This window comes from Ranitomeya imitator, chromosome 2 (assembly GCF_032444005.1).
Source record: "Ranitomeya imitator isolate aRanImi1 chromosome 2, aRanImi1.pri, whole genome shotgun sequence".
Taxonomy (NCBI): Eukaryota; Metazoa; Chordata; class Amphibia; order Anura; family Dendrobatidae; genus Ranitomeya; species Ranitomeya imitator.
The window spans coordinates 822,169,716-822,192,131 of record NC_091283.1 but is presented as its reverse complement, the minus strand read 5'-3'; the positions used below and the strand labels follow the sequence as shown (position 1 = coordinate 822,192,131).

General features: G+C 41.4%; 1 protein-coding gene across 2 annotated transcripts in view; it reads left to right on the top strand.

Moving 5' to 3' along the window:
• Positions 1-22,416, top strand: part of FANK1 (fibronectin type III and ankyrin repeat domains 1) — a 114,513-nt gene that overhangs the window by 55,549 nt on the left and 36,548 nt on the right. For both annotated transcript variants that reach the window (XM_069753957.1, XM_069753958.1), the window contains exon 4: positions 18,497-18,578. In XM_069753957.1, the coding sequence (XP_069610058.1) occupies positions 18,497-18,578 (82 nt within the window). The remainder of the gene's footprint in view (positions 1-18,496; positions 18,579-22,416) is intronic.

Below are 22,416 nucleotides of genomic sequence, written 5' to 3'. Positions count from 1 at the left end.
ACTGTAAATTTTTGTACCAGGAGTGGCATAAGGTCACCCAAAAGCAGTGTGAAAGACTGGTGGAAAGCATGCCAAGACGCATGAAAGCTGTGATTAAAAATCATGGTTATTCCACAAAATATTGATTTCTGAACTCTTCCTGAGTTAAAACATTAGTATTGTTGTTTACATTTTACTCAAAAATATACCTATAAAGAGAAGAATCAGACAAACTGAACATTTTGCAGTGGTCTCTTAATTTTTGCCAGAGCTGTATATATCATGTTTCATTACTCATATTATTATTCTGTGTAAGGCTGAAACATGAAGAATTGTGTGGAGCATATTAATGCATTGATGTTTGCATTGAGGTTTCCAAAAATTACCCCGGGGGGATGTATCATACACGCTGTAAGAGACCGTGATGGGGACAACCAATAGTTAAAGGGCACTGAAGAATCAGGAAGGACCCTGGTATGATCACTTAAATAGTCCTTCACCATATTGGTCAACTTCTCCCTTCTCGTTATAAATGACACAATCCTCAAAACAGAAAACATTCCCAAAAAAAGTCAAATCCCCTTTATCGTCATGGGGGCGCTAAATTTAGCCCAGAACATTCTCAAAGCAACTAGACAGTACAAATGAACCAAAGAGAGTACCAATTCTGAATAAAATACAAAAAGTTTATTACATAATTCAATTAAATAATGACATACATAAACACGAAAAATCATCAAAAAGGGAGAGATATAATATATATATAAGTGCATATAATATATATCTCTCCCTTTTTGATGTATTGACCGTGGTGTTTTTCATAATAATTGAGATTCATATTCATTTTCCTCAACTATGAAATGTATGGTGTTCTGCGACGGATTATTCTGTTTCATGACCCTTTTTTCCAACTTAGCACCCCCCTTTTCTGGATGGGGTACTGGGTCGGAACATGTCCATTGGTTAGAGCAACTTAGAGATGAGTCACCCTGTCGGAGCACTATATTTATATATCTATTCTGTTTATTCTCCGGCGATGGGATGCCCTTACCAGAAATGCAGCTCTGAGGTCCATCCAGCAGTAAAGATGGCGACCTGTGGTTTGTGCGCATGATCAGAGAGCGTCCTTTACCGGCGCGTCGCCCAAGGTCTCCGAGAGTTCTGGTGTCGCTGATGAATGACGTCATGCGGGATTTCCCGCTCAGCGATGCCGGAGCTGGAGGCCGGAAGTGATGCGGCCGCAGGACGCGATGCTCTGTGCATGCGCCGTACTATAACACCGGCATAACGATCTTCCCTATATAATGGGCATTAGTGGCACACAGTAAGTTACAGCCCCCCAAGGAAGCCAACGCGAAACGCGCGTTGGGGCTGCACCACTCAGGTTCCAAGAGTGGAGACTTTATGGGTAAGGACCACGGCTAGGCCGTTTATGTACTTTCTGTTTCCCATTTTTTCGTAGGCCTTATACCTCAATCACCCAGTTTATGTCAGCTGGGTGTTTGTGTATTGACATTACTGTTTGCACTTGGCACTTTATGAATGCGTTTGGCATCTTATTTAAATAGTCTTATTTGGTAGTGATATGATCGAATGGGGTAAGAAGTTTTGAGCCTTACATGCTAGTGATCCTTTCCCATCCACTTATATATATTGGTCCTGAGCGTTATACCTGTGAAGTCAGGCTTTTCACTTTGTCTTTATATGATTTTTCCTGTTTATGTATGTCATTATTTAATTGAATTATGTAATAAACTTTTTGTATTTTATTCAGAATTGGTACTCTCTTTGGTTCATTTGTCCCTTCTCGTTATAGTTGCACCCACAGATAGCCCTTGCTGATGTGACGGTTTCATAAAAATGACCCAGTTAGTTGACATTTTGCCCCCTCATTGAGTTGCACCTGGTGTGCGTGATCCTCCCCTGTAATCCTTGTGGGTGAAAAGAGCCGGTACCTCTGCCAGCAGCGTTTACTGAGGGTATTCTTTTCAGCAAGTGTTCCACAGCAGCCCTCTGGCACGCATGCACTGAAAATGGCACGTCTGCATCCGACATGAGAGAAGGAAATTTCTCCTTGTACCGGGGGTCAAGAGAGCTGCAGAGCCAGTATTTCATGTTGGACAAAATGTGTTTCCCGCAAGGGTCTTAGGAAAGGCATCTGGACATGAACTCTGCCATGTGTGGCAGACTACGAAGAGTCAAACATTCAGTGTCCTCACCAGGAAGAACACTAACCATCCTCTCCTCCTCACGACCCATCGCCTCCTCCTCTTCATGCCATCCGTGCTGGTTAAGCATGAAGCTCGGATTGGGAGTCCCCTCTGTAGCACAGACCAAAAGCTCCTGTTCCTTCTTATCCTCCTGTTCTTCGTCATCACCCAATGTGGCCTGAGAATATTAAGTGAAGCTGGGCTGTGTGGTATCGGCCACTGTACAATCTTGCTCCATAGCCACCTGCTCGGCATTCAAAGTTTCCTCTTTGAGATTCTGCAGCAAACGTTTTAATAGACAAAGCAGCGGGACGGCTATGCTGATAATAGCGTCATCAGCGCTCACCATCTTGGTGCAGTACTTAAAGTTTTGAAGAACCTCACATATGTCAGCGATACACACCCACTCGGCATGCGTTAGTAATAGAGGTGTATGGACAGCGAACGCGTCCGTTCGCTATGTGTTAGACCTAACGTACCCGAAAACGCGGTAGACCGCGTTCGAGGGTGCGTCACAAAGTAACGCATCATCACTAACGCATGCCGATTTTGACATGCGTTACGATAATGGATGGCAATGAGTGCGTTAACTGATCCGTTACCTTTGGTTAATGCCGCTTAGTAATGGATCCGTTAAACGGATGCCACTAACGCGATGTGAACCTAGCCTTGTGTGGGGGCTGAGTATTACTCTTTCGGGCATTGAGAAGCTGGAATTCAGAGACTGCCCTCTGCTGCTCACTAAGCCTTGCCAGCATTTGAAAGGTCGAATTCCAGCGTCACAATTCAGTTGGTGATGAGGCAAATAAAAGCGCTGCTGCAGGTAAGCTAGACTGGCAAAAGCCTGAGATGACTTTCGGAAATGTGCTACCACAGCATACCTTGGCAAATGGGTCCGGCAAGTTAGTGTATGTTTTTAAAAACTGATGTACAAAGCAAGTTCAGCACGTGGGCAATGCATGGAATGTGTTCCAGTTTGCCGAGCTTTAAAGCTGCCACCGAGTTACGCCCATTATTGCACACAACCAGACCTGGTTGGAGGTTCAACGGGAAGAGCCACTGATCGGTCTGGTCTTTTTTCCCTTTCAACAGCTCTGGTGCGTTGTGAGCTTGATCACCTAAACAGATGAGCTTCGGCAGACCGTGCTGCCGCTTCGCCAAGGCAGTGCCACAGACCTCCCAGCTAGGGAGTGATAGGGGACTAGTTCCGCTGAGGATGAGGAGGAGAGACAGGAACTGTAATACGAGGAGACTGAAACCCTGATGGAAGTTGGGGCCGCTATTCTTGGTGTGGATAAGATGTGTGACGACCCACCCTCTGACTCTGTCCCAGACTCCACCAGGTTCACCCAGTATGCCGTCAGGGAAATGTATTGTCCTTGTCCCCAAGAACTTGTCCACGTGTCTGTGGTTAGGTGGACCTTCTCTGTGACTGCGTTGGCCAGAGCACGGCTGATATTGTGTAACACGTGCTTGTGTTACGTTGGGATGTTGGCACTCAGGAGCAAATGTTACACTGCAGATTGATTTGCAGCAGATTCATATCACAATCCGCATGTGTTATATGTGGATTTGTCTCCGCTGTTTATTTATCACACATTTCACCTCTTTACATTTGAAAAAGACGAAATCCATTGTGAAAATGTACAGAATAAATTACTGTTCAGTTTCTAGCAGATTCTTACTGCAGCGTGGGAATGAGATTTCTTTAACTCTCATTCATTTTGCTGCGACTGTAATTCACCTGGTATTTTCTGTCTACCTATCCAGCTGGACAATTTGCAGCAAATTCACCATGTGTGAGCAAACTCTAAAAGCAGAGCGTTTTATTTATTTATTTTTATAAATAAATTATAAATGTAATAAATTATAAAAATAACAGGATGGATAGACGTGTTAATGCACTTGGGCAACTCATCAAGATCTGCCGCTGGCAGCGCCTTTTGCAATTGCCCACCAATGACGTCCCAAGTGTGTCCAAAAAGAGACAAGCCCCGATACGCTGAAGGCCATGGTGTAACACATTTAGACCACCGTACGGGTTGTGTTCACGGTTTTCCCTATAGCTGGTTGCATCTACTGACCAACCTCAGTGCCTGCTGCGTGACCTCTTAGCCGGCTCCATCAATCAAAGACAGAGGATTCGAGTTAGGCCGGCTTCAGACTTGCGAGTTTTACGGACGTAAGAGCGCAGAAACTACGTCCGTAAAACTCGCAAAACATACGGCACAATTATTCTCTATGCCCCTGCTCCTATCTGCCGTATTAAACTGATCAGTATTATACGGCTTTCTACGGCCGTAGAAAATCGCAGCATGCTGCGTTTGTCACCGTATTGCGCAAATTAAACGCCAATGAAAGTCTATGGAAGCCCCAAAAATACGGATCACACACGGACCAGCAGTGTGACTTGCGAGAAATACGCAGCGGTGTTAGAGAGAAAAGCCGGCAATTCATTGCGGTGTACAGTAAAATCACACTGACAGCTTCCAGTAGAATAGGTAGAATAAATGTGCACACATAGAATAGGTATATATATATATATATATGTCAGTGAGACACATATATGTATATATATTAATATTTCTTCCAGCGCTAGACAGCTTTAAAGCCGGTAATTTAATTACCGGCTTTTGCTTTCTCCTTCCTAAACCCGACATGATATGAGACTGGTTTACATACAGTAAACCATCTCATATCACCATTTTTTTTTGCATATTCCACACTACTAATGTCAGTAGTGTGTCTATGCAAAATTTGGCTGTTCTAGCTAGTAAATTAAGGGGTTAAACGGCGGAAAAAATTGGCGTGGGCTCCCGCACAATTTTCTCCGCCAGAGTGGTAAAGCCAGTGACTGAGGGCAGATATTAATAGCCTGGAGAGGGTCCACGGTTATTGCCCCCTCCCCCCCCCCCTGGCTAAAAACATCTGCCCCCAGCCACCCCAGAAAGGCACATCTGGAAGATGCGCCTATTCTGGCACTTGGCCACTCTCTTCCCATTCCCGTGTAGCGGTGGGATATGGGGTAATGAAGGGTTAATGCCACCTTGCTATTGTAAGGTGACATTAAGCCAGATTAATAATGGAGAGGCGTCAATTATGACACCTATCCATTATTAATCCAATACTAGTAAAGGGTTAAAAAAATACACAAACACATTATTAAAAATTATTTTAATTAAATAAAAACAAAGGTTTTAATATTTTATTGAACGCCCAATCCAATCACTGAAGACCCTCGTTCTGTAACAAAAATAACATAATAAACCAACAATATCCTTACCTTCCGCAGATCTGTAAAGTCCAATGATGTAAATCCATCTGAAGGGGTTAAAATATTTTGCAGCCACGAGCTCTGCTAATGCAACATTGCTCATGTCTGCAAAAACCCCGGGGAATGTAGGTAAAGTAGGTAATTGACCTATATTTACTTGCATTTGCGGTGAGGCGCCCTCTGCTGGCTGTTCCTAGATCATGGGAACTTTCCTAGAAAGCTCCCTGGCTCGAGTTCATATGAGGACAACCAGCAGAGGGCGCCCTCTTATGATCTCGAGACTGGGAGCTTTCTAGGAAAGTTCCCACGATCTAGGAACAACCAGCAGAGGGCGCCTCACCGCAAATGCACGTAAATATAGGTCAATGGGGGGGGGGGGGCAATAACCGTGGACCCTCTCCAGGCTATTAATATCTGCCCCCAGTCACTGGCTTTACTACTCTGGCGGAGAAAATTGTGCGGGAGCCCACGCCAATTTTTTCCGCCACTTAACCCCTTAATTTACTAGCTAGAATGGCCAAATTTTGCATAGACACACTACTGACATTAGTAGTGTGGAATATGCAAAAAATATGGTGATATGACATGGTTTACTGTATGTAAACCAGGCCTCATATCATGTCGGGTTTAGGAAGGAGAAAGCAAAAGCCGGTAATTGAATTACCGGCTTTCTGCTATATCGCGCTGGATGAAATATTAATATATATACATATGTGTCTACTGATATATATATATATATATATATATATATATATATATATATATATATAACAGTATATATATATATATTTTTTTTTTTAACACATGGATCCCTTGTATATCCGTATGTCGGTTTTGCAAGCCTGCGATAAAAACACGCAGTACGGATGACCTACGGATTACATAAGGAGGATGCCATGCGCAAAAAACGCTGAAACACCCTGCCTACGGAGGAGCTACGGACCACTATTTTCGGGACTTTTCAGCGTATTACGGCCGTAATATACGGACCGTATTTTCATACGCTGAGTGTGAAGCCGGCCTTAGTGAGCTCCCTGCCGGTGCTGAGGTTGGTCCATAAAAGAGCAATGAATAAAGATAATTTTTAAGGGGTCCTGTTAATCATTTTTGTTTTTAAGAAAGAAAAAATCCTATATTCAATGTTTGTACGAATCTCGGCGTATGTGCGGCACGTTACGCTGGTTCTTCTGCCCATTTTACACTCGATTGTTCTAGGCTTTCGCTAAGAGTCTGTATCATGCGGCATATACCTGCGCTCAGACATATTCTAGCATTACCGAGGTTAGAAAGAATGTAATCTCGCTGCTGCAGCATTTTAAGCAATCTGCTGCTGTTCCTGAGAAGGTATTGTGCCGGGGCCGCTGCATCCCACACTGCCATCATGTCAGCTATCTAAATCCGCTCTCATTCAATTTTCTACACTTCTCCCACTTCTAAGCTACAAATCTGTTTAAAAGCAGGATACAGGAATGTCTCTTCTTTACACCGATGATGCCTCCGAACTGGAGAAAGTGTGTTATACAGGACAATGTCCATTGTGTCAGCAAATCCAGCTAATATTCCCCAAGATCACAATTCACCGGCTGCAGACGAAAAGAAGCAGGAAGCGATCAGGAGAAAAAAAAACTACAACTGTTACATTTATTTATTTTTTTACATTTTGGCAGGTTTTTGTTTTTTTTCATGTCACGATCTTTATTAAAAATAAAATTATTTATTTTTAGACTTAAAATTTTTAGATTAGTTTTCAGCAGGCTCATTATCATCAGAGGCAGAATTACAATGACTGATAAACACCTCTATACCGAGCTGATAACCCAAGATCCACTCACTATAGGAGATGTCTCAGCTGACCCTGCTCCCTTTACACAGGCTCATTAGGTGCTCCAGTACAAAAGATCGGGTCAAAGCCAGTTCATCGTGGCTATGTACATGTGTTGTTTCTTGAAACAACGTGAAGTTAGTGACTTAAGAAAGCCACAGTGTCCATTGAGTAAATTGCAATATTTGTATTTATTACAATAGATTATGATACGTAAAAAAAATGCTCCTAACAGAAAAACCTGATTTCAACAGTATGTCTTTTTCTGAGAAAATCCCTTTAAAGGGCACCACTCTCGTGTGTGATTAGAGAGAGACCTGTCAATCAAGTAGAGTGGAGCATTTCAGAGTGACGCTTCCCTGGCTGCAGTCAGGCCCTGAATCGTGCTGTCCATGGTTTAGGCAGCGTGAATCGACTGACACGTTCCATATTAATAAAAAAAGAAATAAATGATTATACTGACCTCTTGCAAGCTACGATTTTTCCCCCGGACAGACTTGGCGTTATTAGGAGGCATCGTGATGTGTCATTTAGCACTACATCTCTGTTATCAAGGGACCAGCAGAAGATGGGATTAAGAAATTAAAATAAAAAAATAAAAAAAAAAAATATATATATATATATATATATATATATATATATATATATATATATATATATATATATATAGATATAGCATTTTTATAAGAGGACCATGTTTTCCGCATCTTTTCTGCATTGTATTTTTATGACATGTACTTTCTTTTGGGAATTTTCCTTCCGTCGCTCTGACAGCCCATGCCATCCGCCGTCTTAATTCGTATTGTTCCGTCTTGCAGAGGGCGGCTGACTTACTAACGTTTTTACACTTTCCCATGGGCAGATATCTTGTCTCTGAATTTAAAAAAAAAAAATGTCTCTGCTGTGTAGGCTAAAATAAACCTAAGGAATCTGCATCTGCCCTATTGTGAAATTGCACTTTGAAAAGTAAATAATAAACAACAGATAAACCATATTATATGTATAAATAAAAAATGAGAAACAGGACGTAATAACTGCCGAATAACCAAATAGTCTGCGTTGTCAGATGAGTCACAAACAAGTGTTAAAATGCAGCTGTCAGGAACAGGAGGAGAGAATGGCGTAACTCAAAGGCAAAGAAAGGGGGCGCAATTGTGGACGTGTTGTTACTTATGAACCAGCTATATGCAATATTATTTTGTGACTTTTTTTTCCTTTTGCGGTTATGTCGCCTTTCTTGCGTCACATATTCGTATGTTACATTATTATTTCCATGAACTGTGACATCACTGTATTCAGTATTCTTGAAATGTGACATCACCTAGTGGAGTTACAGCACAAAATGCAAACAGGGATGTCATCATTAATGCACCGAGTGTGTATTATCTCTGTACTGTGACATCACTGTGTGTATCATCTCTGTACTGTGACATCACTGTGTTTATTATCCTTGTACTGTGACATCACTGTGTGTATCATCTCTGTACTGTGACATCACTGTGTTTATTATCCTTGTACTGTGACATCACTGTGTGTATTATCTCTGTACTGTGACATCACAGTGTGTATCATCTCTGTACTGTGACATCACTGTGTGTATCATCTCTGTACTGTGACATCACTGTGTTTATTATCCTTGTACTGTGACATCACTGTGTGTATTATCTCTGTACTGTGACATCACTGTGTGTATCATCTCTGTACTGTGACATCACTGTGTTTATTATCCTTGTACTGTGACATCACTGTGTGTATTATCTCTGTACTGTGACATCACTGTGTTTATTATCCTTGTACTGTGACATCACTGTGTGTATTAACCCTGTACTGTGACATCACTGTGTGTATTATCTCTGTACTGTGACATCACTGTGTTTATTATCCTTGTACTGTGACATCACTGTGTGTATTATTCCTGTACTGTGACATCACTGTGTTTATTATCTCTGTACTGTGACATCACTGTGTGTATTATCTCTGTAATGTGACATCACTGTGTTTATTATCTCTGTACTGTGACATCACTGTGTTTATTATCTCTGTACTGTGACATCACTGTGTGTATTATCCCTGTACTGTGACATCACTGTGTTTATTATCTCTGTACTGTGACATCACTGTGTGTATTGTCCCTGTCCTGTGACATCACTGTGTGTATTATCCCTGTACTGTGACATCACTGTGTGTATTATTCCTGTACTGTGACATCACTGTGTGTATTATCTCTGTACTGTGACATCACTGTGTGTATTGTCCCTGTACTGTGACATCACTGTGTGTATTATCCCTGTACTGTGACATCACTGTGTGTATTATTCCTGTTCTGTGACATGACTGTGTTTATTATCTCTGTACTGTGACATCACTGTGTGTATTGTCCCTGTACTGTGACATCACTGTGTGTATTATCTCTGTACTGTGACATCACTGTGTGTATTGTCCCTGTACTGTGACATCACTGTGTGTATTATCCCTGTACTGTGACATCACTGTGTGTATTATTCCTGTTCTGTGACATGACTGTGTTTATTATCTCTGTACTGTGACATCACTGTGTGTATTGTCCCTGTACTGTGACATCACTGTGTGTATTATCTCTGTACTGTGACATCACTGTGTGTATTATCCCTGTACTGTGACATCACTGTGTGTATTATTCCTGTACTGTGACATCACTGTGTGTATTATCTCTGTACTGTGACATCACTGTGTGTATTGTCCCTGTACTGTGACATCACTGTGTGTATTATCCCTGTACTGTGACATCACTGTGTGTATTATTCCTGTTCTGTGACATGACTGTGTTTATTATCTCTGTACTGTGACATCACTGTGTGTATTGTCCCTGTACTGTGACATCACTGTGTGTATTATCTCTGTACTGTGACATCACTGTGTGTATTATCCCTGTACTGTGACATCACTGTGTGTATTATTCCTGTTCTGTGACATCACTGTGTTTAGTATACAATTATACCTAGGTATGTGTTCACTGTACACCAACTCTCCCCTCGGCATATCACTTCACCACTCGTGTTCCACAAAGTAGTCCTCTCACACTCCCTCTTGGACCTATGTCCTCAGCGTACCAACGGCTTTTCCATGTTAGAACTTGCAGCCTATGATTTAAAGAATTATGTATGTATATATATATATATACACCTGTATCCACGCAAGTTGAATGTCCTCCAGGGTCATTGTTCTCTCTCCTCATTTTATGACCTGTGTCTCCGTGATGTATATACTTTTGTTTCTGTTTTGTTTTTGTCTTTCATATGTACAACACATTTATTGTTTTTTGTTCTGTATATAATTCCTTTTTTGTAGCACACTGATGAAGGTCCAGTATCGACCGAAACGTTTGTGATTTACTGTATGTAATAAATCCCCACTTTTTTGCATCACAACACCCTGGAGTGTGCTAGTCACTTTATATTGTATACGTTCAGGTTTGGGCACCTATGACTGTGCACCTCCCCTATTTAGGCTGTGCTTAGCATCTTCTATATCATATTATCCCTGTACTGTGACATCACTGTGTATATTATCCCTGTACTGTGACATCACTGTGTTTATTATCCCTGTACTGTGACATCGCTGTGTGTATTATTCCTGTACTGTGACATCACTGTGTTTATTATCTCTGTACTGTGACATCACTGTGTGTATTATCCCTGTACTGTGACATCACTGTGTGTATTATCCCTGTACTGTGACATCACTGTGTTTATTATCTCTGTACTGTGACATCACTGTGTGTATTATCCCTGTACTGTGACATCACTGTGTATATTATCCCTGTACTGTGACATCACTGTGTGTATTATCCCTGTACTGTGACATCACTGTGTTTATTATCCCTGTACTGTGACATCGCTGTGTGTATTATTCCTGTACTGTGACATCACTGTGTGTATTGTCCCTGTACTGTGACATCACTGTGTGTATTATCCCTGTACTGTGACATCACTGTGTTTATTATCCCTGTACTGTGACATCGCTGTGTATAGTATCCCTGTACTGTGACATCGCTGTGTGTATTATCCCTGTACTGTGACATCGCTGTGTGTATTATCCCTGTACTGTGACATCACTGTTGGTGTTATCCCTGTACTGTGACATCACTGTGTTTATTATCCCTGTACTGTGACATCACTGTGTTTATTATCTCTGTAATGTGACATCACTGTGTGTATTGTCCCTGTACTGTGACATCACTGTTTATATTATCCCTGTACTGTGACATCACTGTGTTTGTTTATTATCTCTGTACTGTGACATCACTGTGTTTGTTTATTATCTCTGTACTGTGACATCACTGTGTTTATTATTCCTGTACTGTGACATCACTGTGTCTGTACTGTGACATCACTGTGTATATTATCCCTGTACTGTGACATCACTGTGTGTATTATCCCTGTACTGTGACATCACTGTGTGTATTATCCCTGTACTGTGACATCACTGTGTGTATTATCCCTGTACTGTGACATCACTGTGTTTATTATCCCTGTACTGTGACATCACTGTGTGTATTATCCCTGTACTGTGACATCACTGTGTGTATTATCCCTGTACTGTGACATCACTGTGTGTATTATCCCTGTACTGTGACATCACTGTGTGTATTATCCCTGTACTGTGACATCACTGTGTGTATTATCCCTGTACTGTGATACCACTGTGTGTATTATCTCTGTACTGTGACATCACTGTGTGTATTATCCCTGTACTGTGATACCACTGTGTTTATTATCTATGTACTGTGACATCACTGTGTGTATTATCCCTGTACTGTGACATCACTGTGTTTATTATCCCTGTACTGTGACATCACTGTGTGTATTATCCCTGTACTGTGACATCACTGTGTTTATTATCTATGTACTGTGACATCACTGTGTGTATTATCCCTGTACTGTGACATCACTGTGTGTATTATCCCTGTACTGTGACATCACTGTGTGTATTATCCCTGTACTGTGACATCACTGTGTGTATTATCCCTGTACTGTGACATCACTGTGTGTATTATCCCTGTACTGTGATACCACTGTGTGTATTATCCCTGTACTGTGATACCACTGTGTGTATTATCTCTGTAATGTGACATCACTGTGTGTATTGTCCCTGTACTGTGACATCACTGTGTTTGTTTATTATCTCTGTACTGTAATATCACTGTGTTTATTATTCCTGTACTGTGACATCACTGTGTCTGTACTGTGACATCACTGTGTATATTATCCCTGTACTGTGACATCACTATGTGTATTATCCCTGTACTGTGACATCACTGTGTGTATTATCCCTGTACTGTGACATCACTGTGTTTATTATCTATGTACTGTGACATCACTGTGTGTATTATCCCTGTACTGTGACATCACTGTGTTTATTATCCCTGTACTGTGACATCACTGTGTGTATTATCCCTGTACTGTGACATCACTATGTGTATTATCCCTGTACTGTGACATCACTGTGTATAGTATCCCTGTACTGTGACATCGCTGTGTGTATTATCCCTGTACTGTGACATCACTGTGTTTATTATCTCTGTACTGTGACATCACTGTGTGTATTATCCCTGTACTGTGACATCACTGTTGGTATTATCCCTGTACTGTGACATCACTGTGTTTATTATCTCTGTAATGTGACATCACTGTGTGTATTGTCCCTGTACTGTGACATCACTGTTTATATTATCCCTGTACTGTGACATCACTGTGTTTGTTTATTATCTCTGTACTGTGACATCACTGTGTTTATTATTCCTGTACTGTGACATCACTGTGTCTGTACTGTGACATCACTGTGTATATTATCCCTGTACTGTGACATCACTGTGTGTATTATCCCTGTACTGTGACATCACTGTGTTTATTATCCCTGTACTGTGACATCACTGTGTTTATTATCCCTGTAATGTGACATCACTGTGTGTATTATCCCTGTACTGTGACATCACTGTGTTTATTATCCCTGTATTGTGACATCACTGTGTGTATTATCCCTGTACTGTGACATCACTGTGTGTATTATCCCTGTACTGTGACATCACTGTGTGTATTATCCCTGTACTGTGACATCACTGTGTGTATTATCCCTGTACTGTGATACCACTGTGTGTATTATCCCTGTACTGTGTCATCACTGTGTTTATTATCTCTGTAATGTGACATCACTGTGTGTATTGTCCCTGTACTGTGACATCACTGTGTTTGTTTATTATCTCTGTACTGTGACATCACTGTGTATATTATCCCTGTACTGTGACATCACTATGTGTATTATTCCTGTACTGTGACATCACTGTGTGTATTATCCCTGTACTGTGACATCACTGTGTGTATTATTCCTGTACTGTGGCATCACTGTGTTTATTATCCCTGTACTGTGACATCACTGTGTTTATTATCTCTGTAATGTGACATCACTGTGTGTATTGTCCCTGTACTGTGACATCACTGTTTATATTATCCCTGTACTGTGACATCACTGTGTTTGTTTATTATCTCTGTACTGTGACATCACTGTGTTTATTATTCCTGTACTGTGACATCACTGTGTCTGTACTGTGACATCACTGTGTATATTATCCCTGTACTGTGACATCACTGTGTGTATTATCCCTGTACTGTGACATCACTGTGTGTATTATCCCTGTACTGTGACATCACTGTGTGTATTATCCCTGTACTGTGACATCACTGTGTTTATTATCTCTGTACTGTGACATCACTGTGTGTATTGTCCCTGTTCTGTGACATCACTGTGTGTATTATCTCTGTACTGTGACATCACTGTGTGTATTGTCCCTGTACTGTGACATCACTGTGTGTATTATCTCTGTACTGTGACATCACTGTGTGTATTGTCCCTGTACTGTGACATCACTGTGTGTATTATCCCTGTACTGTGACATCACTGTGTGTATTATTCCTGTACTGTGACATCACTGTGTTTATTATCTCTGTACTGTGTCTTCACTGTATTGTCCCTGTACTATGACATCACTGTGTGTATTATCTCTGTACTGTGACATCACTGTGTGTATTGTCCCTGTACTGTGACATCACTGTGTGTATTATCCCTGTACTGTGACATCACTGTGTGTATTATTCCTGTTCTGTGACATCACTGTGTTTATTATCTCTGTACTGTGACATCACTGTGTGTATTGTCCCTGTACTGTGACATCACTGTGTGTATTATCTCTGTACTGTGACATCACTGTGTGTATTGTCCCTGTACTGTGACATCACTGTGTGTATTATCCCTGTACTGTGACATCACTGTGTGTATTATTCCTGTACTGTGACATCACTGTGTTTATTATCTCTGTACTGTGACATCACTGTGTGTATTGTCCCTGTACTGTGACATCACTGTGTGTATTATCCCTGTACTGTGACATCACTGTGTGTATTATCCCTGTACTGTGACATCACTGTGTTTATTATCCCTGTACTGTGACATCACTGTCTATTATCCCTGTACTGTGACATCGCTGTGTGTATTATTCCTGTACTGTGACATCACTGTGTTTATTATCTCTGTACTGTGACATCACTGTGTGTATTGTCCCTGTACTGTGACATCACTGTGTGTATTGTCCCTGTACTGTGACATCACTGTGTGTATTATCCCTGTACTGTGACATCACTGTGTGTATTATCCCTGTACTGTGACATCACTGTGTTTATTATCCCTGTACTGTGACATCGCTGTGTGTATTATCCCTGTGCTGTGACATCACTGTGTGTATTATCCCTGTACTGTGACATCACTGTGTTTATTATCCCTGTACTGTGACATCACTGTGTATAGTATCCCTGTACTGTGACATCGCTGTGTGTATTATCCCTGTACTGTGACATCGCTGTGTGTATTATCCCTGTACTGTGACATCACTGTGTTTATTATCTCTGTACTGTGACATCACTGTGTGTATTATCCCTGTACTGTGACATCACTGTTGGTATTATCCCTGTACTGTGACATCACTGTGTTTATTATCCCTGTACTGTGACATCACTGTGTTTATTATCTCTGTAATGTGACATCACTGTGTGTATTGTCCCTGTACTGTGACATCACTGTTTATATTATCCCTGTACTGTGACATCACTGTGTTTGTTTATTATCTCTGTACTGTGACATCACTGTGTTTATTATTCCTGTACTGTGACATCACTGTGTCTGTACTGTGACATCACTGTGTATATTATCCCTGTACTGTGACATCACTGTGTGTATTATCCCTGTACTGTGACATCACTGTGTGTATTATCCCTGTACTGTGACATCACTGTGTGTATTATCCCTGTAATGTGACATCACTGTGTGTATTATCCCTGTACTGTGACATCACTGTGTTTATTATCCCTGTATTGTGACATCACTGTGTGTATTATCCCTGTACTGTGACATCACTGTGTGTATTATCCCTGTACTGTGACATCACTGTGTGTATTATCCCTGTACTGTGACATCACTGTGTGTATTATCCCTGTACTGTGACATCACTGTGTGTATTATCCCTGTACTGTGACATCACTGTGTGTATTATCCTTGTACTGTGATACCACTGTGTGTATTATCCCTGTACTGTGACATCACTGTGTGTATTATTCCTGTACTGTGACATCACTGTGTTTATTATCTCTGTACTGTGACATCACTGTGTGTATTATCCCTGTACTGTGACATCACTGTGTGTATTATCCCTGTACTGTGACATCACTGTGTGCATTATCCCTGTACTGTGACATCACTGTGTGTATTATCCCTGTACTGTGACATCACTGTGTGTATTATCCCTGTACTGTGACATCACTGTGTTTATTATCTCTGTAATGTGACATCACTGTGTGTATTGTCCCTGTACTGTGACATCACTGTGTATATTATCCCTGTACTGTGGCATCACTGTGTTTATTATCTCTGTACTGTGACATCACTGTGTGTATTATTCCTGTACTGTGGCATCACTGTGTTTATTATCTCTGTACTGTGACATCACTGTGTGTATTATTCCTGTACTGTGACATCACTGTGTATATTATCCCTGTACTGTGACATCACTGTGTATATTATCCCTGTACTGTGGCATCACAGTGTGTATTATTCCTGTACTGTGGCATCACTGTGTTTATTATCTCTGTACTGTGACATCACTGTGTTTATTATCTCTGTACTGTGACATCACTGTGTATATTATCTCTGTACTGTGACATCACTGTGTGTATTATTCCTGTACTGTGGCATCACTGTGTTTATTATCTCTGTACTGTGACATCACTGTGTTTATTATCTCTGTACTGTGACATCACTGTGTGTATTATCCCTGTACTGTGACATCACTGTGTATATTATCCCTGTACTGTGGCATCACTGTGTTTATTATCTCTGTACTGTGACATCACTGTGTGTATTATTCCTGTACTGTGGCATCACTGTGTTTATTATCTCTGTACTGTGACATCACTGTGTTTATTATCCCTGTACTGTGACATCACTGTGTTTATTATCTCTGTAATGTGACATCACTGTGTGTATTATCCCTGTACTGTGGCATCACTGTGTTTATTATCTCTGTACTGTGACATCACTGTGTGTATTATTCCTGTACTGTGGCATCACTGTGTATATTATCCCTGTACTGTGACATCACTGTGTGTATTATCCCTGTACTGTGACATCACTGTGTATATTATTCCTGTACTGTGGCATCACTGTGTTTATTATCTCTGTACTGTGACATCACTGTGTTTATTATCCCTGTACTGTGACATCACTGTGTTTATTATCTCTGTAATGTGACATCACTGTGTGTATTGTCCCTGTACTGTGACATCACTGTTTATATTATCCCTGTACTGTGACATCACTGTGTTTGTTTATTTTCTCTGTACTGTGACATCACTGTGTTTATTATTCCTGTACTGTGACATCACTGTGTCTGTACTGTGAGATCACTGTGTATATTATCCCTGTACTGTGACATCACTGTGTGTATTATCCCTGTACTGTGACATCACTGTGTGTATTATCCCTGTACTGTGACATCACTGTGTGTATTATCCCTGTACTGTGACATCATTGTGTGTATTATACCTGTACTGTGACATCACTGTGTGTATTATCCCTGTACTGTGACATCACTGTGTTTATTATCCCTGTACTGTGGCATCACTGTGTGTATTATCCCTGTAATGTGACATCACTGTGTTTATTATCCCTGTACTGTGACATCACTGTGTGTATTATCTCTGTACTGTGACATCACTGTGTGTACTATCCCTGTACTGTGACAACACTGTGTATATTATCCCTGTACTGTGACATCACTGTGTGTATTATCCCTGTAATGTGACATCGCTGTGTATATTATCTCTACTGTGACATCGCTGTGTGTATTATCCCTGTACTGTGACATCACTGTGTATATTATCCCTGTGCTTTGACATCACTGTGTGTATTATCTCTACTGTGACATCGCTGTGTGTATTATCCCTGTACTGTGACATCACTGTGTTTATTATCCCTGTACTGTGGCATCGCTGTGTGTATTATCCCTGTAATGTGACATCGCTGTGTATATTATCTCTACTGTGACATCGCTGTGTGTATTATCCCTGTACTGTAACATCACTGTGTTTATTATCTCTACTGTGACATCGCTGTGTGTATTATCCCTGTACTGTGACATCACTGTGTATATTATCCCTGTGCTTTGACATCACTGTGTGTATTATCTCTACTGTGACATCGCTGTGTGTATTATCCCTGTACTGTGACATCACTGTGTTTATTATCTCTGTACTGTAACATCACTGTGTGTATTATCCCTGTACTGTGACATCACTGTGTGTATTATCCCTGTACTGTGACATCATTGTGTTTATTATCCCTGTACTGTGACATCACTGTGTATTATCCCTGTACTGTGACCTCACTGTGTTTATTATCCCTGTACTGTGACATCACTGTATGTATTATCCCTGTACTGTGACATCACTGTATGTATTATCCCTGTACTGTGACATCACTGTATGTATTATCCCTGTACTGTGACATCACTGTGTGTATTATCTCTGTACTGTGACATCACTGTGTGTATTATCCCTGTACTGTGACATCACTGTGTGTATTATCTCTGTACTGTGACATCACTGTGTATTATCCCTGTGTGTTTTTTAGGAGAGCCCATGACTGGAGAACATCTGCATCGAGCTGTAAATATGAATGATGAAACCACAGTCCTAAAAATCCTTCAAACTGGGTCAGTGATTCTGTGATATTTTAATACCGTTTATCGATTTCTGGAAGGTATGTGAACTGTATAAATCTGAGGTTTCCTGATAGAGGCCTCACCAGAAAATGTACATGTGGTTGGTTTCATCCTCAAGCCCTGTTCACACTGCAATTTCTGCAGTGCATTCTCAATGGTTCGTCTGAATCCCGTTTTTAGGGAAATCGCCATTGAATACAATGACAGATACAGAGATCTAATGAACGCCGTTTGTGTTTTTTCTATGAAAGTGTCCATTTCTTCAGACATGCACAGAAGAGAGCGCGTTTAAACAAACGGAAACGTTCAGACAAAACCCCCAGAAATGGAGTTCATTAGATCTCCGTTCATGTTATTTTATTCTGTGGCCCTGACTGTGATTTCCCTAAAAACGGGAGTCAGACAGAACCCCCCTGTGAACAGGACCTCTGTGTAAATTAGCTGTCCACGTGCAGTGGATGCCAGCTGTGATACACAGTCGCGCTCTGTCTGTAACAGGAGTGATCGAAGCTAAACACAGATCACTGCTGTTAACCGTTTAGATGCTGCTACTAGTATCTGACAGTGGTATGCTCGTCGGTGAGAATGCACCACCTCCCAACGGCCTCCGGCATTGTGATAGCTGGGTACAGATGAGTTACGTGGGGGCCATTTAGATAGTCCTGTAAAGTCCAAACATGGGCTGAGATTCATGATTTACATTAGGCACTGTAATACTGTAGTATTACACTTTACAGAACAAGCGATCAAAGGATCACAGGTGCAAGTCTATCAGGTGCACAAAATACAGTAATGGGACCGTAAAACGCACTACTAATGAAGACCGTAAAATAATGAGTTGCCTTTGAAGCACGTGCCTCGTGGGGGCTGGCTGAATGGTAATTTCAGTATCTAGGCCGGTCCCCTTCTCAGGCATTGACTGTGAGGGAGAAGGGACGACAGTCAGAAATCAGCCAGCCCCCTCCATACACCGCACTGGTCACTCCTATTTCGAGCAAAGGGACGGAAGTTGAGCTGCCAGGACTCGGGACCAATGGTGAAATGGGGACACTTTGCTAACACAAGTACATTAGTAAATTACAGTCTATATAATTATATCAGGAACACTACTAAACTGATTTTTTTTCCAAGTGAACAATCCCTTTAATGTAGGAAAAACTAATTTCTCTACATTAGTCATTAGTTTGGTCACATCTGTAGCGGCCCTTTATCTAGGAAGGCATCGAGTTTTGAAAACTTTGATGTCCAGCGATATTCTCCATCAGATTATAAAGGATGATAAATTTTATTAATCTCACTGGAGGGTCTTGCCGAAATCAGACAGTAACGTGTGATCCTTGTGCCCGGCGGGTGAGCGCCGTGTGACTGGCGTTAGATTACGCACAGTAGAAATGTCAGAGAAGCAAGGTCCGGCTTGTTTTACACTTATCAGTATAACAGCCAAGGGCACAATTCTTTGATCCTTCTCTCATTATTGATTTACAGTAGAAAAATTATCTGTTATTAAGTCTTTGCCAGCTTTCCTATCCTGAGAGGGTTTGGCAACTGATATAAAAAACTGGAGTAATACCAAATCGAACCCAGTGCCGTGATCTCTGTAGGACATAGGAGATTGATCCTGCTCCTCCCGAGCTTCCTCTCTCTGGCATTACTCACACATCCATTTCCATTTTTTCTTGGGTTGTCAGTTACTCTTATTCCGACACCATCTGATACTGACAGTAACAACCTGTTTCCAGGATTCACTGTACATGAAGAATAACACTATTTCTGGCCATTGTATACCTAATATCCTATATTTTTAATACATTTTCCCTTCTCGCCCTATTTCCAATTTTCAGTTCTTTCTGAGCTAGTAGGTGGAGAATAGCTGCTACAATGAAGGAAATAATTATTTGATCTCTTTCTGATTTTGTAAGTTTGCCCACTGACAAAGACATGAACATATATTTACATTTATTTGCATTTTGCAGTGAGAAATAAGTATTTGATCCCTCAGGAAAACAAGGCTTGCTGGCAAAACCTTTGTTGGCAAGCACAGCAGTCGGACTTTTTTTGTAGTGTATGATGTCAACAGAAACAACTGGAACTTTTCATATGGAAGTATTAGAGAGTTTGTGTAGGTTGAAGAGCAAGTGACTAAAAAATGTAAAGTGGTTATCAGGAGCACATGACACGGGTGTGTCAGATGCAGCAGACAGTCGCTCTACATCTATAAACATAAGGATGAATGACCTCGGGGAGATCAAAACATCCAACACCACGGAGACACCATCACATGTTTCTCAACGCAGTGATCCAGAACACTGCCCCCATCCCTTATGGGAAATATGCAAATGCATGTAGAAAAGCCGCAGAGACACCATCACGTGTTTCTCAAAGCAAGCAATAAATAGCCAGGTCTTTCACCGTGAAGGAACAACCACGGGAAGGGCAGCATCCAAAAAGGAAAACCACCTATGCCAAAACATGGTATCCATCCACAGACAGCTGTTTTGGGGTGTTTGCCCCTCATCAGTGTGGAGTAGGAAACTGGCTATTAGGAGCAGTGCCTGGTAAAAGGACTATAAACATAAGGATGAATGACCTCGGGGAGATCAAAACATACAACACCGCGGAGACACCATCACGTGTTTCTCATTGCAGTAATCCAGAACACTGCCCCCATCCCTTATGGGAAATATGCAAATGCATGTAGAAAAGCCGCAGAGACACCATCACGTGTTTCTCAACGCAAGCAATAAATACCCAGGTCTTTCACCGGGAAGGAACAACCACGGGAAGGGCAGCATCCAAAAAGGAAAACCACCTATGCCAAAACATGGTATCCATCCACAGACAGCTGTTTCTACATCTGGCTGCAGAAGGTCTCTGCGTTTGGCATTGCACACGCCTTCTTAATCCTTCTGACTTTTGGACCTAGTGGCAAGGCAACCTCCCTCTGGCTCCAATTGACACACCTGGACCTGGGTGTTTATATGCTCTCAGTCTGCTTCAGGTGTTACCTCTCTGTAGTCTGCTCAAGTTAATTTTCTTCCCCTTGTTTTTCTCCCTTCTTCTCGTTAGTGTACAGTGGAGACTGACCAGTGCTCATTCCCCCCTTCCCTATTCAGGGCCTAGGTTTCCTGCTCAGTGATTGGTGTGGAACCAATATAGGGACGGTAGGGTAGGCAGGGTGCTATTAGATCTGCCTAGAGTTCTCTAATCCAACATTTCCTAGCATTTGGGCTTCCTTCCCCTCTACCCCTAGTGTTGCACTTAGTCTTCCCACACTGTGCGTTACAGCACATCGCTCCTAAGCCCAGTCTTGCCTGGGGTCTGTGCACTCCTGATTGATGGACAGTTCAGATTAGCACCTTGGCTCGAATTCTCTTATTCTGCAAGCTGCAACAGTTCTACCTCTACGGCATCAGAGATACTCTGTGACACAGCAGTTCGGCCAGCTTCAGAGCGGCGCTCCCAAGCTCTATAGAAAAGTGCTTGGAAGTGCTGCACTTCTTGCCTAGGAAATCGATCTCCACTGATTAGAATGCAGAGGTGCCCGGTCACCTAGTCAAGGAGCAGTAAACAATAAAATTAAAGCTCCCTCCTGTCTTGAGAACGTTGAGTATTTTTAATAACAAGTGACTTATAAAGTTTAAGAAGTTTTTGTAAACTTCTTCTATTGCAAGTGAAATAATGAGCACTGCCATATGTAAAGTTTTAGATTGACTTCAGTGTACAAAGCCTAGATAACTTCCGCCGAATCCAGATTATCAAGCAGCTCTGATTGACTTCACAAAAAAATATAATACATTTTTTTTTTTAAACCGCGGATGATTTTACTATT